At 41.4% G+C, this 19,066-nt stretch overlaps 1 protein-coding gene and 1 pseudogene across 2 annotated transcripts in view; both read left to right on the top strand.

Moving 5' to 3' along the window:
- Window positions 1-44: 44 nt before the first annotated feature.
- Window positions 45-595, top strand: LOC142425808 (adenosine 5'-monophosphoramidase HINT1 pseudogene; annotated as a pseudogene).
- Window positions 596-1,907: 1,312 nt separating this feature from the next.
- SPG11 (SPG11 vesicle trafficking associated, spatacsin) overlaps window positions 1,908-19,066 on the top strand; it is a 75,320-nt gene continuing 58,161 nt past the window's right edge. The window contains exons 1-4 of one of the 2 annotated variants that reach the window (XM_075530505.1): window positions 1,908-2,182; window positions 4,607-4,791; window positions 6,543-6,767; window positions 8,488-8,689. In XM_075530505.1, coding sequence (XP_075386620.1) covers window positions 1,926-2,182; window positions 4,607-4,791; window positions 6,543-6,767; window positions 8,488-8,689 — 869 coding nt within the window. In that variant the 5' untranslated portion in view covers window positions 1,908-1,925. Of the gene's footprint in view, window positions 2,183-2,214; window positions 2,301-4,606; window positions 4,792-6,542; window positions 6,768-8,487; window positions 8,690-19,066 lie in introns of those variants that run through there. The other variant, XM_075530506.1, reaches the window with a different exon arrangement.

Genomic DNA, 19,066 nt, shown 5'->3' with positions numbered 1-19,066 from the left:
AAGTAAAGGTCGGGCTCCCTCCCCAGCCGCGCCCAGAGGTCGAGATGGCTGAGGAGATCGCCAAGGCTCAGGTGGCCTGGCGGCGACACAATCTTCGGGAAGATCATCCGCAAAGAAATCCCAGCCAAGATCATTTTTGAGGATGACCGGTGCCTTGCTTTTCATGACATTTTCCCACAAGCACCAACACATTTTCTGGTGATACCGAAGAAGTACGTTTCCCAGATTTCTGTCACAGAAGATGATGAAAGTCTCCTTGGACATTAAATGATTGTTGGCAAGAAATGTGCAGCTGACCTGGGCCTGAACAAGGGATATCGAATGGTGGTGAATGAAGGTTCGGATGGGGGACAGTCTGTCTATCACGTCCATCTGCATGTTCTTGGTGGTCGGCAGATGAGTTGGCCTCCAGGTTAAGCATGCTTTCAGGGAAACGTATCCCTTCTCTAGGCAATGATCAGGTCAGCAAGTTAAAATGTATTCAACAGTACCCTTAAATTTGCCTGTGTATGGAGAGATTAAGGGAATACTGGGGGGGGGACCCCCATATGTAATAAAAGACATTATTGAATGGTTAACAAAAAAATAAAATAAAGGTCGGGGATACGTACGAAGAAAGGGATGGATCAGCATGTAAATATTTAAAGATTGGAGTGTAGGAAGAAAAGCAAATCTAGGAAACAAGTTACCCGTGAGGTTGGTAGAAAGGCTAGGGAAGTGGTGTTATTGAAGTTGAAAGTATTTTGTGACGAGATTAACAGCTGGTATGAAGGCAGAGAGAGTGACTGCCTGTAACAGTGGGATCCCTGGAAACTCCAAGGGCATGGAACCATTTTGGTGGGTTGGTGGAGAGGGCAGCCTCTTTAAAAAGGGTTTAATAAACGATCAACTAAAAAGGGTTTAAGTCTTAAGTCTATGCTAGAATGGCGATTGGCATTTATGGAAGATGAAGCTGGCTGCTCCCATAAAGACTCATGGTCTCACAAATCCTAAGGAGCAGTCCTGTCCTACAAGGCCACTGAGTCAGAATTGAACTCGATGGCGGTAGGTGGTTTATTTTACCAAGGGAATTTGCCTAGACCTCAAAGCCTGAAAACTAACAGCTAAAGGGCAGGGCACGGGTGGTGGAGGGTTCTAGGAGGCATCTAAATGAAGGCCAAAGATAATCCCACGGGAAACAGCAGCAGGGCCCTCCAGGTCTTCAACTATTTCAGGATCCATATGAGTGGGTCTCTGCTACAGTCGAAGCCGGAAACGGACTCAGTTGGCCAGGTTGGAGAGGTGGGCTAGTTAGACTAAACGCACACCCCGATGGCTCAGGCAAGCACACTTGACCAAAACTAAAGTGACCAAATGGCAAAAACTACATACAGGTTGGCTCGATCTTACCCGAGTCTCCCTTCGGGGCATTTTGACACGACTGAGCCAATCCCAGCTCGAAACAAATTCACAATCGCCGACATTTGCTGCCCGTGAGCTTTAAAGGGTAAGGAACTTTACGCCAACTGTTTCAACTTACCTATAAATTCCATTTCAAAACACCCAAGGGCTCGCTTTGGGGAGCTTCCTGCTGAACTGGTGAACCACTGTAAAGGACACGGCCATCGAGTCCATTCTGACTCGCAGCGACCCTCTAGGGCAGAGTAAACCTTAACGGGAGTGAAAAGCCTCCGCGTTCTGCCGCGGAGTGGCCTTTGGTTTCGAACGCGTAACCCTCCCCGCCAACAGGACTCGTCGAGCGGCTCCGGGGCGGGGCTTTACGGCCGCCGCGGCGCCGTAGACAGCCGGTCCCGCCCCCCTCCCGCGGGTCACGAGGCAGCGCGTGCGCAGACGCGCGGACGCGCATGCCCAGGACCGCCCTCCTGCGCACGCAGAGGGTCCGCGCGCTTCCGGCGCACGTGACGGGCGGCAGCCGCTGGGCCAAGATGGCGGCCTCCGAGCCGCCCGGCGGCGTCGTTACCGCGAGCGGGAGCGGCAGTGCCGCGGGCACCGAGCGGGTTCTACCCATGTTGTTGGTGCCGATTGCTGCCGAGGCAACAGGGCTGCTGGGACCGCGGGCACAGCTGCACAGAGAGCAGGAGGTTCTGGGGAGCCTGACGGCTGCGGGCAGCCTCCGGGTGCTTTCCCTGGCGCCGGGCGCCCGCGGCGAGTCCGCCTGCTGCCTCGAAGGGCCCTTCCGGCAGTAAGTGCCGCGCGAGGGGAGGGCACCCTGGGGAGTGCCTGGCACCGTAGCCAGCCGGCCCCTCCCCAAGAAGTCACCCCTACCTAGCCAGGGGCCTGGAGGGGCGTGACAGCCGCAGGTACAGCTGCAGGCGCGCACCCACTTCCCTCTGACTTTTCTGGGTCAAGCTTGTTGCCCCCTGCTTCCGGAGAGGCAGAGGCGAACCCTTGAATGGACACCGACCCCGGCGCTGATGCTTGTAGTCCTTGGACACAGGTTGATTGTCTCCGCCGGGCACCACACTCGTAGACTACAGATGCCAGCCGAGGGGCATCTCATTTGAGTCACCGTGTGACCTTTTTCTTGTCCCCGAAACTGCTCTCACTCACGTGGGAAGTTGTGTTTTGTTTTCTTTCAAATACAGAGCCTAATTGGTCCATTCCAAAAACCAGACACACCGCCCTCAAGTCAATTCAAACTCTTAGCGACAGGATTTCCGAGACTGTGAGCAGCCGATGGGGATAAGCAGTCCAAAGCTTACTCGCTTTCAAATTACGACTTCCCCTATAGTAAGCTAGGAGCAGCGCCTCAAAGCTGAGCGGGACAGTTCTTACCCATGAGGGCTCACATGAGCCAAAAAAAATTAATAGCATTCTAATGCACTACTTTCCACTTCTTGGTCAGGAATTGTCATCGTGTGAGTGAATGCTTTCATCTGCACTGTGTTTGTCTTGTGTCTTCCTGATCTCTATTGCTAGGAAAATAATTTGTGAATATAAAGGAAGGAGAAACAAACAAAAAAACCCCAAAAGCTCTTCAGCCTAGCAGGAGATAGTTGACATATGTACATAACATGATGGGGCATTCATAAGCTAGTGGGACCACAGGATTTCTGAGTTCTTTTTATTTGAATGGAAAGTTAAATTCAAGTATTTCCCAGAGAACAAATTTATCACATCCAGAGTTTCTTCCTCTATTTCTCAGTATGGTTTGGGGTTTTTTAACTGTTCAAAGTCTTATACCGTTGATATTCTTTTCATTGTAAAGGTCCTGTCTCCTTGTGCCAGTATAGTTTGTGTGCTGCTTTCAATGCTTTTACAGTATTCAACCTTTCAAATATATCTTAGTTTGCGTAGCCTTTTACATAGTTGACACTTGGCTCCTTTCCATGTATGTAGACAGGAATTAGGTGTTGACAAAAAAATCATCAGTTCAAGTATAAAGAGACGTGTAAAGTGTGTCGATCTACTTTTTTCCTCTAAAAGGGCATAATGGTACCATGTCCAAATTTTTTTGAGTCTGATATAAAGCGTAACGTTTAGCAGTGCTTCTGAAAGGACCTATGATGCTGCGGGTTAAGTTTTGGGCTGCTAGCAGTGAGGTGAGGCAACCAGCCCTGGTCAAGGCTCCTGTCTGGGGAATTCTGTGGAGCAGCTCCACTCCGTCCTAGGGTCACTCTGAGGGTGACTTGTAGAAAAACACTTTGAAGAAGCATGAACTTTTTAAACAGCCTGTTAGCCCGGCTCTCTCCATTCCGTTGCTTTAAGATTTGAGGCCCTTCTTTTAAAAATGAATCCATTTCATGATTTATTTAGAAGCTGTGGCTGTGGCATCAGTAGTCTTTTCTCATCCTGGTACCCAGTGTTGGTGTTTTTTGTGTTGTTGCCAGTGTTGGTATTTTGATGGTCTAGTGCTTTCAAAGTTCTGTAACTGTACTGCTGTCTGGTATGTGAGTCATTAACCACAGGTGGCTGATAGAAGTAAAGTAAAAAATTCCACTTCCCAATAATCCTACCTAGATTTCCAGTGCTCAGTAGCCAACTTTCATTAGACAGTGCAGATACAGAGCACATTTACCATCTGTAATGTACTGTTTTGGAAAACTTAAGTCCATTTCAAAGTCTCCACATACTTTGTTAAAGTCTTTGAAAGCATTTTAAACTAGCAAAATTTTGTTCACTGTGAACACCTCTTATAAATAATATACACATTACATTGCTGATAATTACTGCTATTGTGACGGCTCTTTTAATCATTTTATTGGGGCTCGTACAACTTGATCACAATCCATACATCCATCCATTGTGTCAAGCACATTTGTACATTTGGGCCCTTGGAGCCCAGCTCCTCACTTTTACCCTCTCCCCTCCCTCATCTCTCTGTGACAGCTCTTTTGAAAACATACTGTGCATTTAAGATGACGAAAAAGAGGTTCCTTTCTTATTCCCACTTACTCCTATACTCTTGCTTTGGGGTGGACAAGTTAGGGGGCGGGGGAGAGAAATGAGGAGGGAGATGGGAGAAGGCCCTAAAATGGTTCCTAGTCTCTGAAGTTGGAGTGTAGAATTCTCTCTGATGAACTGAAGAGCTGTTCCCTCTCCCCCTCACTATTGAAGGTGAATATTCCTGTGCGTAGATAATGCGTAATCTAAACTTCTCTTTTAGATTTGTATGGGAGAATTCTCCTACCAGCAGCACAGCTGCAGACAAGCCTAAATTACTGGTTCTTAGTAAAAAGTATGAACTGCGCATCTATGAATTCAATTTGAAAGATGGAAGATGCGATGCAGCCCTTATGTACAGTTGCAACAGGGAGATGTTACAGAAGGTCGTGGAAGATCAAAGTACCAGTAAGTTTCTGCAGGGGCTATTTCTGCATGTTCGCCTCTTGTGACATTACTGGGTAATTGTGATTATTGCTGTAAAAGTTTTTGTACAGTTGGAGTCAAGGAGAGATCCGTGTTTGCCAAAAGGGTGATACTGCCCCCTGGAGGCTGCTAGAGTGATCCTCAAAACACAACCTCACAGCCACCCTACAGGACGAGGGTGGAACTACCCGAGGGTTCCCCAGGTAGTAGCACTGGGAGGAGAAAGCTTTGCCTTTCCCCACAGAATGGCTGGTGGCTTTGAAATGCTGAACTTGCAGTCCAACATGTTACTCACTACACCTAAAATTATCCTGGGGGACTTCAGAGCAGATACCCACGCTTTATACTGGGTTGTGGGCTATAGTACAACAGTTTTTAATTGACAAGAGGTGGCTGAGTAATTTTTTTCCCTAAAAGGAAGAATAGGCCCTGGGAACCCATCGCCCGCGGGCCACATGCGGCCCACCGGGGATATTTATCCAGGCTGCCGTGTGTTTGCCCCATTTTATTTTTTACTTCAAAATAAGACATGTGCAGTGTGCATAGGAATTTGTTCATAGTTTTGTTTTGTTTTTTTAATTATCGTCTGGCCCTCCAGCAGCTCTGAGGGACAGTGAACTGGCCCCTGTTTAAAAAGTTTGAGGATCCCTGATTCTAAATTCACATTTTCCAGTGCAATAGCTATGAGTTACATGGGGCGCTAGAGCCGTTGTTCTTTTGTTTGTTTGAATTAAAATGCATTGGGTCTCTATGAGTTGGCATCCACTCAGTGGCAGTATGTTTTTGTTTTTTTGGGTATATATCATGTACTTAGTATATAAAAAAGTAAAATATGGTGATTTTCTGTTATATTTTGAAATGGTTACTTTAGGTATATTAGACTATGTATTAGAATTAATTTTACTTATTTTTACTTTTTTGATACTGCATTACATATCTGGCTTATGATATTTTCTGTTGGGAAGTTCTGATATAGACTGCTTATAGAACAGTTGACTCTGTCAGTCTCATGACTGCAGGAAGCTGGAATCAGAGTAGTTTCATTTTTATTTAAAAAAAAAAAAGGAAGTGTGTGTATGTATATGCGTGCGGGCGTGTGTGTGTGTGTGTGTGTGTGTGTTGGTTGGCTCTTGGGGATTCCCCAGGGTAAATCGTCTTCTTTTTGGATATTTCTTCTACTCTGCCTTCAGACTGTGGCCCTAAATTGAAGAATCGGGGCTACTGTGGTTTCCATAGTCATCCTTTAGCCTCTTCCCAACCACCACTGTTCAGTTGGCTGCCTAGAGCAGTTCTGCCTAGAGCAGCGGTGCTCAGCCTTCCTAATGCCATCCGTGACCCGTGAATACAGTTTCTCAGCTGGATTAAGTGGTTGGTGACTCCCAACCATAAAATTATTTTCATTATCACTTCATAACTGTAGTTTTGCTACTGTTATGAATCGTAATGTAAAAGTCTGATAGGCAGGATATATTTTCATTGTTGCAAGTTGAACATAATATGTAATTATATATTGTGAAATATTTATGTGTTTTCTGATGGTCTTAGGTGACGACCCCTGTGAAAGGATCATCTGACCCCCAAAGGGGTCTCAACCCACAGGTTGAGAACCGCTGGTCTAGCATTTAATTCAGCCTTCCCCTTTTGTTTTGCCTGTTTGTTTTATAGTTACAGAATCAAATTCACCATTTGTAAAATTGTGACTAAGCTTAAAATAATATCCTTTTGTCCCATAGGTATTTCCATATCATCCTTGAGGATTCTGTCATTTCACAATAGCACATCATTATTATTCATCAACAGCTGTATCGTCCTACGCATTGCGTTTCCAGAAAGAGATGCCAACATCAGAGTACTCAGCATTTTCACGCTGCCTTTGCCTGCACAGGCAGTGGATGGGATTATTGACACACAGTTATGCCGAGGAATTTTTTTTGTTTTGAACAGTTTAGGCTGGATCTGTATCCTTAATGATAAAAATGTTGGTTGCTAGGCAGAGGGAAGGTACGTAGAAAGATGAGCCACCTTTGGCTTTTCTTTTTAGGGAAAGTGGTTAAATTGTTTTCAGAAAAAGTCCTCAGGGCAAAAGTTCTTCAAGTACTTATAAAATATCCAACTATTATTGCTTTATATCTTATCTGGCTTTTTCAGTCTGTGCATATGTTTTTATAGTTGTAATCATCATAGCCATACAAATTTGAGTTCTTTTTAAAATTGTATGTACTCTGCTTTAACTCTTATTCAAAAGATACTTATTGAATCTAATGTATATTGTTTCAGCAAGGTTATAGATGGATGGTTTTCTCACTTAAGCATTCATTTTCATTTCTGGATATAATCATTAATAATTCACAAGTATTCCATCATATTAATGAGCCTGGTTTACTTTATTTCAATTTGATTCTGGATAATATTTTGATTTCTTTATTTCTAGCAGATCTGTAGGTCATTAGCAAAATTATTTTGAAGATTTAAAAAATGCCCCATATATAAATTTTGAATTTCATTTTGAACTAAAGGAACAGCGTTTATGTTTTTGCTAAATCATATTCTGTATTAAAATTTCTCTTTAAAAATATCATACTGAATTAACTCCATGTTTGTTTTCAGATTATAGAAGTACACTGTTCATCCACCTTGGCGGCCACTAACTACAAGTGGCTGTTGAGCACTTGAACTGTACTCAGTGCTACTGAAACTGACCCGCATCTTATTTACTTACTTGTTTTCCTTAAAAATTGACATTCTGTTCAGCTATTGGAAAGATTTAAGTATGTTTGAAGCAACTTTGGTTGTCCCAACTTTTTGACTGTCAATTTTATGAAGTATGAATATGAGGATGCTTCAAAAATGTGAAAAAAATTCCACTATCTTCTAATTCCATATTTCCCCTGAACTTTTGAGGCCCCCTCATTTAAATCAGATATTTCTGATGAAAATTTATTACCCACACTAGGGAGGAGAAAAAAGAGGCTCTTATACCAAGGGCTCGAATAGAAAATGTCGTAGAAATGATGCTGACAACATAAGTATAAATATGCTGATACAATTGATGTATGGAATGTTATAAGAGATGTAAGAGCCCCAAGTGAAATGATTTTAAAAAAATTTACCACCCAAATTGAGATGTGTTGCAAGTGTAAAATATATACCCAATTTTGAAAACTTGGTATTTTAAAAAAATGCAAATTACCTTATGAATAATCTTTTATAGTGATTATAAGTGATTATAAGATAGCATTTTTATAATAGATTACAAATATTAAAATAAAGTTCAGCAGCTTATTTTTACTTTAATGAAGCATCTGGGAAATGTACAGGTACAAATGCGGTTTCCGTGACCTTTCTCTTGGTCGGTGCTATTGAAGAATGGTAGTAGGAGATGTGAGGACTGCAGGGCTGGCACAGATTAGGGCATCACATGTTACTGAATGAACTCTGTCAAGAAGTAAAAATGTTTCCACAACATGTTTTTTCCACAACATTTTTGAAGCCCCCTCATATTGACTTCATAAAATTTACAGTCAAAAGTTTATTGTACCCCACGTTATTCTGTACAGAGAGGTCTCTGCCAGCCTTCCTTCTGTTGCTGTTAGAACGATGGGGCCTAAGCTCTCAATGGTCCTGGGTTTTAAATTAGCCATATTTAAAATCAAGATTTCTTTAACTCTAACTCAAAAGATATTTTTGACACTGTGAATGGTGCCCACGTAGCTGATGTGGATTTGGCATTGCACAAAGAAGAGACGTGCGGTGAGCAGCCGGAGGAGCCAGCCAGGGCGTCATCCTTTACGTCAATGAAAGTGTCTCAGGACCTGGATGTGGTTGTGATCATCAGCTCCTCCAGCTCTGCCCTTGTGCTCAACTTAAATCTGTACTTCAGGTACGTACATTAGTGCACTTTTGAATGGAGGCCAGTTAGAGCCATAGAAGTTAATAAGTTTATCCTTTAAATAAGTTACTTTTATTTTTTAAGCAGGTTTCATGTTCTGTTAACCTAACTGACATTCTAGCCACTACTTATTAGATTGATATGGTACAGTAATGTGTACAAATACTCTCTGGCCACGCTTTTATTTCTGGATTCACTTCAGAGTTTGTATTTTGTATGATCTGTATTATTATATATGATTTATACCATCATCTAAAAATTCAGTCAAGCACAGTTTTAAAATCCATTGTTTTGGGTAGAATTTGTTTTTCTTCCTTTTTTCCCCCATTGATTTTTTGTGATTATCTACTTACCTCTTACCCTACACTGTTACCACATGTTCTGCCCTTTAGGGTCACTATGAGTCAGAATGTCAAGGGCAGGGAGTTTGTTTTAGGGCTGTTTTCCTTACTAAAACCCCGTCTACCTGTAATTTTATACCCAGTTTATAGTTTTCATCTTCCTTGAATTTTTTGTATCACTCTAAGCCAAGTGTAGCACTTAATTCTATAGTCTTATGTTTTCCTAATTTTTCATGCAATGTCAGTGGCTCCCTGTAAATTCCTGTCCGTGGTCGGTTCTTTCACTTCCTTGTCAGTGGTTTTTCCTGTACTTTACCTTAGCTGCCCATGCCGGTAGCCATTCCCTATTTGAAACTGCCCTTTCCCCAAATCACTGCTTTAACCTCTGGCCACAGTTTCTCATCCTTTTCAGCTTGCTGACTTCAGTATCCCCACTTCACCTGTCGCCTGACTTCATTGGAATTCCCAACCCATTACCTTCCACTCCCATCCATCGTCACTTCCCTCTGTTCCACTATACAGAATACGATTCTTCATTTCAGTCGGTTTCTCCAATGTACCCCAAACTCTGGTTGCTAGTTTGGTAATATTTGACCTGGAAAATCCCAGCTGTGGGTGATACCTTCTCATTGCTTAAAACCCAGCAGCTTAGCACTCCTGAGAAAACTAGAAATTTTCATATCCCTATAAATCCATATGTCCCACCTTTGATCTATTATTGCATAGAAATTTCATAATGTTTTTAATAATATTTCTGGGTCCTCAATTCTGTCCCATTGGCCCATGTGTCTATCAGTGTGTCAGTACCAGACTGTTTCACCACTGTGGCCATGTCGTAGGCTTTGAGATCAAGTGAGAGGCCTCCTACTTTGTTATTCTTTAGTGCTTTGCTTAGCGAAGGTTTCTTCAGTTCAAGCTCTAAGGGTCAGGAAACCCAGCTCCCTGAATTAGTGCCCAGAGACACCCAACTCTACTCAGCTCCACTTCTATGGGTCAGCAAGCCCAGCTCCCCCAATTAAATGCCCAGGGACACAATTCCACAACACAGTCTCCTGCTTGAAAGCATTCAGTTTTACTTAGTGGGTCTGGGAAGCCCACCACTCTGCTTGATGTCCTTGTGCTATCGGTCCTGCTGCTGCTGCTGCTCCTCTAGTGTCAGAGCTGTCTTCTGGATCTAGGAAGTTCACTGCACTGGGATCCCGGGGTCCAGAGGATGTGCTCCACTCCTGCCCCTTTACTGGTAACGAGAGTTCCCTCTCCTGCTTTATACGAAACAGGATGGCACTCCAGTGAGTCCTGTTCACAATTCCTTACAGTGAATCCTGTCAGTATCCTACCAGATTCATGCAGGGAACAATCTCTTGGTAGGAGTTAAGAGATTCTGGCTAAAATAATCATATTAAATATTCACTACCTTTGCGTCCATTCTTTTCTCTTTTCTGCAATAATTTGAGTAGAATTTGTATCAGCTCTGCTCTGAATGTTTGGAATAATTTACCGGTGAAACCATCTGGGCCCAGATTTTGTTGTTGTTGTTTTTTATTGGCCTGATCAATTTTTTTTAATGGACCCCTTCAGGTTTTCTACTTCAGTCATGTTGATTAGATGGTGTTAGTGTAGTGTTTCCAGAAATTTGACCTTGGAGGTTTTCACATCTGTTGAGTACAGTGCTTCTTTTTAAAAAAATCATTTTACTGGGGGCTCATACCATTCTTATCACAATCCATACATACCTCAATTGTGTAAAGCACACTTATACATTCATTGCCCTCATCCTCAAAACATTTGCTTTCTGCTTGGGCTCTTGGAATCAGCTCCTCATTTTTCTTTCCCCCTTCCCTGGTCCCTCTCCGTCATTAACCCTTGATAATTTATAAATGATTATTTTGTCATATCTTACACTGCCTGACGTCTCCTTTCATCCACTTTTCTGTTGTCCATCCCCCAGGGAGGAGGTTATATGTAGATTCTTGTAATAGGTCCCCCCTTTCGACCCCACCTTTCCTCCACCCTCCCGGTATCGCCACTCTCACCACTGGTCCTAAAGGGATCATCTGTCCTGGATTCCCTGTGTTTCCAGTTCCTGTCTGTACCAGTGTACATCCTTGGGTCTAACCAGGTTTGTAAAGTAGAATTGGGATCAGGATAGTGGGGGGCAGCGGAAGCATTTAAGAACCAGAGGAAAGGTGTGTGTTTCTTTTTTTTTTAATATTGAAAATATTTTATAATTCACTTTCTGGAATCCTAGCCATCTAGTACAGGAGGAAAATTATGTTTTGGAACACTTCAGTTATTAAAACAGTGAAAGAAATATAGGACCAGAAGAGGGCAAAATGAATTAACAATAATGTAGGTTTCCTCACATTTTCCGTAGAGCAACTGTAACAAAAACATTTTAAGCAATAGATGACTGAATACCTAACATGTCAGATTCCAAAGTCAAATAGCCACGTACATGAAGAGATTTAGCAAAATGGTCTGTAAATTAAAGTAACTACAAAAGGTCACCCAAAAAAATCCTATTTGTTTAATAGTGTCTTTAGGTTTATCAGAAAACTGATAAACAAGGTAAAGAAAGGCATGAAAAGTTGTGTTTCATCGATGCTACACTGAACCCTGAGTGACTCATCTCCCCACTACCCCTCTGCAAGGGATGTCTAGTTGTCTACAGATGGGCATTGGGTCCCCACCTTGCAATCCCCTGCATTCATGATTTTGTTCTGATGATGCCTTATACCTGATCCCTTCGACACCTTGTGATCACAAAGGCTGGTGTGCTTCTTCCATGTGGGCTTTGTTGCTTCTGAGTTAGATGGCTGCTTGTTCACCTTCAAGCCTTTAAGACCCTAGACGCTATATCTCTCCATAACCGGGCAGCAACAGCCTTCTTCACGACACTTAACTTATGCACATGTTTGTCTTCAGTGATCATGTCAGGAAGGTGGGTATGAGTCCGGTTCTTTTCAGTGATTTGTTCTTATCCTTTTAATTTCAGTTGGTTTTTGGTGTGACAGAGCTCATTTTCTTTTTTAATTTGCATCTTCTTACCCTTTGTTAAAATTGTAAGTGGTTTGTTGATTCTTTCTATTTCATTTATTTCTGCTCTAATCTTTATTTCTTTTTTTCCCTCTGGTGACTGTATGTTTATTTTATTACTCTTCTAATTATTAGAGATGTTGACTTAAGGCATTGATGCCTTCTTTTTGATGTGTGCATTTATTACTATAAATTTGAGTACTGCTTTTGTTGTGACTCAAAGGTTTTGGTATATTGTGTTTACAATCTCATTTGATTAATGAAATTTTTTTATTTGATTTTTTTTATTTCTTCTGTTAACCAGTAGTTTTTTGTTTGTTTGTTTTGTTTTGTTTTGAAATCATCTTATTGGGGGCTCGTACAACTCTTACCACAACCCATACATACATCCATTGTGTCAAGCACATGTGTAGATTTGTTGCCATCATCATTCTCAAAACAGTTTCTTTCCACCTGAGCCCTTGGTATTAGCGCCTCATTTTTCCCCTCTCTCCCCCCACCCTCCCAGCCTCACGAACCCTTGATAATTTATAAATTATTATTATTTTGTCATATCTTACACTGTCTGATGTCTCCCTTCACCCACTTTTCTGTTGTCTGTCCCCCAGTGAAGGAGTTATATGTAGATCATTGTGATTGGTTCCCCCTTTCTACCCTATCTTCCCCTTCCCTTCCTGGTATCTCTGCTCTCATTATTGGTCCTGAGGGGTTTATCAGTTCTGGATTCCCATGTTTTCAGCTCTGATCTATACCAGTGAAGATCCTCTGGTCTAGCTGGATTTGTAAGGTAGAATTGGGATCGTGATAGTGGAGAGGAGAAAGCATTAAAGAACTAGAGGAAAGTTGTATGTTTCATTGTTGCTATACTGCACCCTGACTGGCTTGTCTCCTCCCCACAACCCTTCTGTAAGGGGATGTCCAGTTGTCTACAGATGGGCTTTGCGTCTCCACTCCGCACTCCCCTTCATTCACAATGATATGATTTTTTGTTCTTTGATGCCTGATACCTGATCCCATCGATACCTTGCGATCACACAGGCTGGTGTGATTCTTCCATGTGGGCTTTGTTGCTTCTGAGCTAGATGGCCGCTTGTTGATCTCCAAGCCTTTAAGACCCCAGATGCTAGATCTTTTGATAGCCAAGCTCCATCAGCTTTCTTTACCACATTTGCTTATGCACCTATTTGTCTTCATTGATCGTGTCAAGAAGGTGAGCATCTACCCAGTAGTTTTTAAGTAGGATTTTAATAATTTCAATTTATTTGATCATTTTTCCTTGAATTTCCTGTTGTTAATTTCTTAGCATTTCTAGATTGAGAGTATGCTTTTAACATTTTAATGTTTTTTTAATTTGTTGAAGCTTGGTTTGTGGCCCAGCAAATGATCGATTCTGGAGAATATGTAGTATGTGCTGAAAAAGACTGTACATTGTACTGTTGGATGGATTGCTCATACATATCTATGAAGTAAAGTTGATTATATTTAGTTATTTTGTGTCTTTGTTAAGTTTCTTTCAAGTTCTGTCCTTCATTGAAAGTGAAGCATTGTTGCCAAGTTGCATATTTCTCCCTTCAGTATGTACGACTTTGATTAATGTAATTTCAGGGTCTTTTATTTGGTGCATAAATATTCCTTATGGTTATATCTTCTTAAAATGACTCTTCAATCTTTATATTATCTCTTCCCTGTCTTTTATGGCGCTCTGGTGATGTAGTGGTTACACGTTGGACTGCCATTGGCATGGTCTGCAGTTGGAAACCACCACCAGTTCCGGGGAGAAACTTTCTACTCCCTTAAACGGTTATGGTCTCTCAGGCCCAGGGCATCACTGAAAGTCAGCGTTGACGCCAAGGCAGTGAGTTTGGTTTTTGTTTTGTTTTTTGTCTCTTTTTACTGGGTTTTTCCTGAGAGTCTGTTTTAACAGAAGTTAATATTACCATTCTTGCTATCTTTTTTTTAATTGTTAGTTTCATATTTTCCCCTACCCTTGATTTCTAGTCTGTTTTTGGTATTTGTGTCTAAGGTGTGTCTCTTGTATATATTAATGGGCCCTGTTTTCGTAGTCATTGAGAGACTATCTGTTGGCATTCAGTGTAATTGTAGAAGGTATAAATGCATTGTTCTTCTCGTGTGTGTGTGTGTGTGTGTGTGTGTGTGTGTGTGTTTCAGAGAGAGGCTCACTACTACTGGTTTCGTTTCCCATGGAATTTTCTATGTGAGTTCATTTTATTTGTGGGTTTTCTTGTCATTTTCTTCATTGCTGTTGTTCTGGTGTTTACTAGAGCAGTGGTTCTCCACTTTCCCGATACCGCGATCCTCTCATACAGTTCTTCATGTTGTGGTGACCCCAACCATAAAGTTATTTTCGTTGCTACTTCATAATTGTAATTTTGCTACTGTTATGAATCGGGGGGTCGCAATCCACAGATTGGGAACTGCTGTACTGGATCTTTATGATTTTCCCCCTTTTTGTTTTGATGAGGTTTATTAATTTTCTTTTAGATTATCCGGTTTTTTATTAATTTCTTCCCAAGTATAAAACAGTTTATTCTATTTTGAAATCTACTTGACTTCCTCTCCATTTGCAATTTCTGTAGCTTTTTTCTCTATTTATGACATGGTTAATGTCTTCATTACAAACTGAGATCTCTGACTTCTTTCATTCTTACAGGTTTGTTGTACTTTAGATACTTCTATATCTGGGTTGCCCTCTGGGGGGTATCATCATGTCTGTCGCACTCAGATTGTTGTCTGTTGTTGTTCTTTGTCCAAAGAACACTCCTTGGTAGGTAGTCCTTATAAGCTTGGTTTTTGTTTATCTGGAAATGTTTTAATTTCACCATTGTATTTGAGGAACATTTTATTGGGTATGTAGTTCTTGGTTGGAAATTTCTTTTAGAGTTTTGTGTATGTCATCCCATTGTCTTTATGCCTGTATGATTCTTGCTTGAGAAATCAAGTCTCATTGGCTCACTTTTATAGATAACTTTTTGTTTTTCTCAACTTGATGTTCTTGTTTTTGGTTTTGGCAGGTTTGATTATGATATGACTTGGTGATACTCTTGAAGTTTGTTCTGTTTGGATTTCATTTAGTTTTTTGAATGTATAGTTTATCATCATTCATGTTAAGGAAGTTTTCTTTCAATAACTCATAAACAGTTTTCTCAATGCTTTTTGTTATTTCTTCTTGTAAAATTTAAGTCACCTGTAGGTTATTCCTTTTGATAGTGTCTCACATAATTCTTAGGCTTTCTTAGCTTTTTCTATTATTTTTTTAATTGTTCCTCTGGCAGATTGATATTGAGAGATCGATCCTTAAGCTCACTAATTTACCCTTCCATTGACTCACTTCTGTGCTTTTGCTCTTTCAATGAATTATTATTTCTTAAATTTTAGTATTAATCTTCTGTATTTCTATTTGCTGTTTGTGGATGGTTGTTAATTTTTTATTTGTTGTTGGTCTTTTCCTTGATTTCTTCTATTGCTTTCTTGATATTTCTCTCAGTCCAAATAAAGAAGTCAATAATGGGTTGAAATTTTGATACTGACTTTATCACTTTATTATAAGCAGTGGAAATAAGGAGTTCTGGTTAGGGAAATGTAATTGTCTATGTAGTCCTTCTCTGATTATTTTGCTTCTGTTGTTATTTTGAATGTTTTATTGTGTGAAATTACCTGCAGGAAGGCATCTGTTAATTGAATAATTTCTAGGTGTATGATTCATTGATTTTATGGCGCTCGTTATGTTGTGCCACCATACCACTATCTTTTTCTGAACCAGTCTATTAACATAAACTCAGGGTGCCCTAAGCAAACTCCCTTTTCAGCTTCCTCCTCCCATCCTGGTAATCCACTAATTGTGTTCGATTTATTAGAACCCACCGAACTCTTTTTCACAGTGGGCTTTACCATTTTATATTCCCACCAGCAATAGATGAGGATTCCAGTTTCTCCACATTCTTGCCAACATCTGTTGTTTTCCATTTGTTTGGGGTTTGTGTTTTGTTTTGTTTTTTAAAATCATTTTATTGAGGGTTTGTACAACTGTGTGTGTGTGTATTATTGTTTGAAGTGAACTTGTTTGTCACAAGACTCCAAGTCCATTTCAGTTCACTTTCCTCCTTTTCTCTTTAAGCCACTCAAACCGCAGGTTAGGTTTGAGGGCGAAGGAACCTGGAGGGATCACACAACTCTGATCACAATCCATACTTCCATCCATGCATTGTGTCAAGCACCTCTGTACATTTGTTGCCCTCATCATTCTCAAAACATTTGCTTTCTACTTGAGCCCTTGGTATCAGCTCTTCATTTGTCCCCTCTCTCCCCGCTCCCCCCCTTCATGAACCCTTGATAATTTATAAATTATTATTTTGTCATATCTTACACTGTCCGACGTCTCCCTCACCCACAGTTTTTCTTTTTTTTTTAAATCATTGCCCTTCTGATGGAGATGGGGTGCTATCTTTCTGTCGTTTTAATGTGCATCTCCCTATTGGTTAAAGAGCCCTGGTGGCACAGGGGTTAAGCACTCAGCTGCTAACTGAAAGGTCAGAAGGACAGCCACTCTGCAAGAGAGGTGTGTGGCGGTCTGTTTCTGCGAATGCTGTCAGGATTATAGCCTTGCCAAGAGGAAAGCAGAAGGAAATAGAGGAAAGAACTAGGAGGCAAAGGGCATTTATAGAGCTCTAACTACAGGCATGTGCATATGTAAATGTATGTAGATATGACGATGGGGAAATACATCTGTGTGCATATATTTATAGGTTTAGTATTAAGGTAGCAGATGGACATTGGTCCTCAATGCAAGAACACTCTATTCTATTAAACTGGCATTCCATGATGCTCACCTTCCCGACACGATTGCAGAAGACAAAGCGGGTACATAAACAAATGTGGTGAAGAAAGCTGATGGTGCCTGGCTATCAAAAGATATAGTGTTTGGGGTCTAAGAGGCTTAAAGATAAACAAGCAGCCATCTAGCTGAGAAGTCTGTGTGATCATGAGGTGTTGAAGGGATCAGGTATCAGTTATCAAAAAACAAAACAAATCATTGTAAATGAAGGGGAGTGTGGAGCGGAGACTCAAAGCCCATCTGTAGGCAACTGGACATTCCTTACAGAAGGGTCACAGGTAGAAGATGAGCCAGTCATGGTGAGTATAGCACCGATGAAAACATAAAACTTTCCTCCTGTTTTTTAATGCTCCCCCGCCCTACTATCATGATCCCAATTTTACCTTACAAAGCCTGCTAGACTAGAGCATGTACATGGGTAGAGATAAGAGCTGGAAACACAGGGAATCCAGGACAAATAAACCCCTCAGGACCAATAATGAGAGTATCGATACCAGGAGGCGAAGGGTCTACATATAACACTCTCCCCGTGGCCAGACAACAGAAAAGTGGGTGAAGGGAGACATTGGACAATGTAAGAAATGACAAAATAATAATAATTTATGAATTATCAGGGGTTCATGAAGGAGGGAGGGGGAAAAATGAGCTGCTACCAAGGGCTCAAGTAGAAAGCAGATGTTTTGAAAATGATGATGGCAACAAGTATACAAATGTGCTTGACACATGGATGTATGTATGGATTGTGATAAGAGTTGTACAAGCCCCCAATAAAATGATTTTTAACAAAAGATTACTGTAGTCTTGGGAATGTGGAGCGGTAGTTTTCCTGTAGGGTCACTGTGAGTCAGACTTGATGGCACTAGGTTTTTTTAATGACTAAGGAGTGAGATTGAGCATCTTTTCATGGACTTGTTGGCTGTTGGGATATCCTCTTTGAGACAGTGCTCTTTAGTTTTCATTTTTATTGCCTTTTATTATCAGTATCTTGGGATTTTAATTTTTATGGTGTTTTTTTTTGGTGTGAGTTTAGTTGCTTATTTTATATACATTTTACAATGCAAAGATTTCCAGGAGTAGTTGAAGGCCAATTTGTTTGAGAAAGATTTTTTTTTCTATTTTAATGTTTTAGAGTCCAAGGGAGACCCAAAAACTCAAATATAATTTAAGGAGAGCACTGATTAGACTTAGACATGAACAGGCAAGACAAAGGCACATCATTCAGATGAGGCAGACTAGGAGCCGGAGATTGTAATGGTGTCTGATGGATTAGAGAGATTGGGAGGTTTAAGTAGAAGAACATGGGGGTCGAAGGAAACCGGAGCAGAAACAGGAGTGACGGCAGGTCAATCCATCATTGTTGCATGCAGAGCTATAGGTGTTGCGGCTTGAAATAAATGACAGCCACTGCATTGTCCTTCCTGACATGATTGCTGAAGACAAATGGGTGCATAAGCAAATGTGGTGAAGAAAGCTGGTGGTGCCCAGCTATCAAAAGATATAGCATCTGGGGTCTTAAAGTCTTGAAGATAAATGAGTGGCCATCCAGCTGAGAAGCAACAAAGCCCACATGGAGGAAGCAAACCAGCCTTAATTATACTGGAGAGGCCTTTCAAGCCATGCCTCTGGGTGATGAGTGCAGAGATACGTGTGGCTGCAGCACCTGCAGTACCTTCAAGGTTCTTGGGAGAAATCTTAGGTCTCTGACTGAGACTGTCCTTGCAGGAACCTCTGGAGAAAGCCTCAGCCCCCCTTGGTGGTCCATGTGGAGAGAGAAGGAAGGGAAGGAGGGCAAGGGGAACGGGAACAGGGAGCGAGGGTGGGAGAGGAGAGGGAGATGACAAGAGGCCACGAGGGGAGCCCGAGAGACAGTTTTTATGTATTTACCTGGGTTTTTTTTCTTTTGCTGCTTGCACTTTCGTTGTATATGATAATCTATTGTTCAAACATACACCCGCAGCAATGCTTCTATATTTTCTTGTTAGAAATTTATGGTTTCAATTTTGACATCTAGGTCATTGATCCATTTTTAATTGTTTTGTGTATAGCGTGAGGTGTGAGAAATCTAATTTTCCCAGCACCATTTATTAAAAATACTAGTCCCCCCCCCCCATTGGACAGACTAAGCACCTTTGTGAAAAC

Source organism: Tenrec ecaudatus, chromosome 14 (genome assembly GCF_050624435.1).
Source record: "Tenrec ecaudatus isolate mTenEca1 chromosome 14, mTenEca1.hap1, whole genome shotgun sequence".
Taxonomy (NCBI): Eukaryota; Metazoa; Chordata; class Mammalia; order Afrosoricida; family Tenrecidae; genus Tenrec; species Tenrec ecaudatus.
The sequence above is the reverse complement of the archived record's forward strand: the minus strand, read 5'-3'. Positions and strand labels throughout refer to the sequence as shown.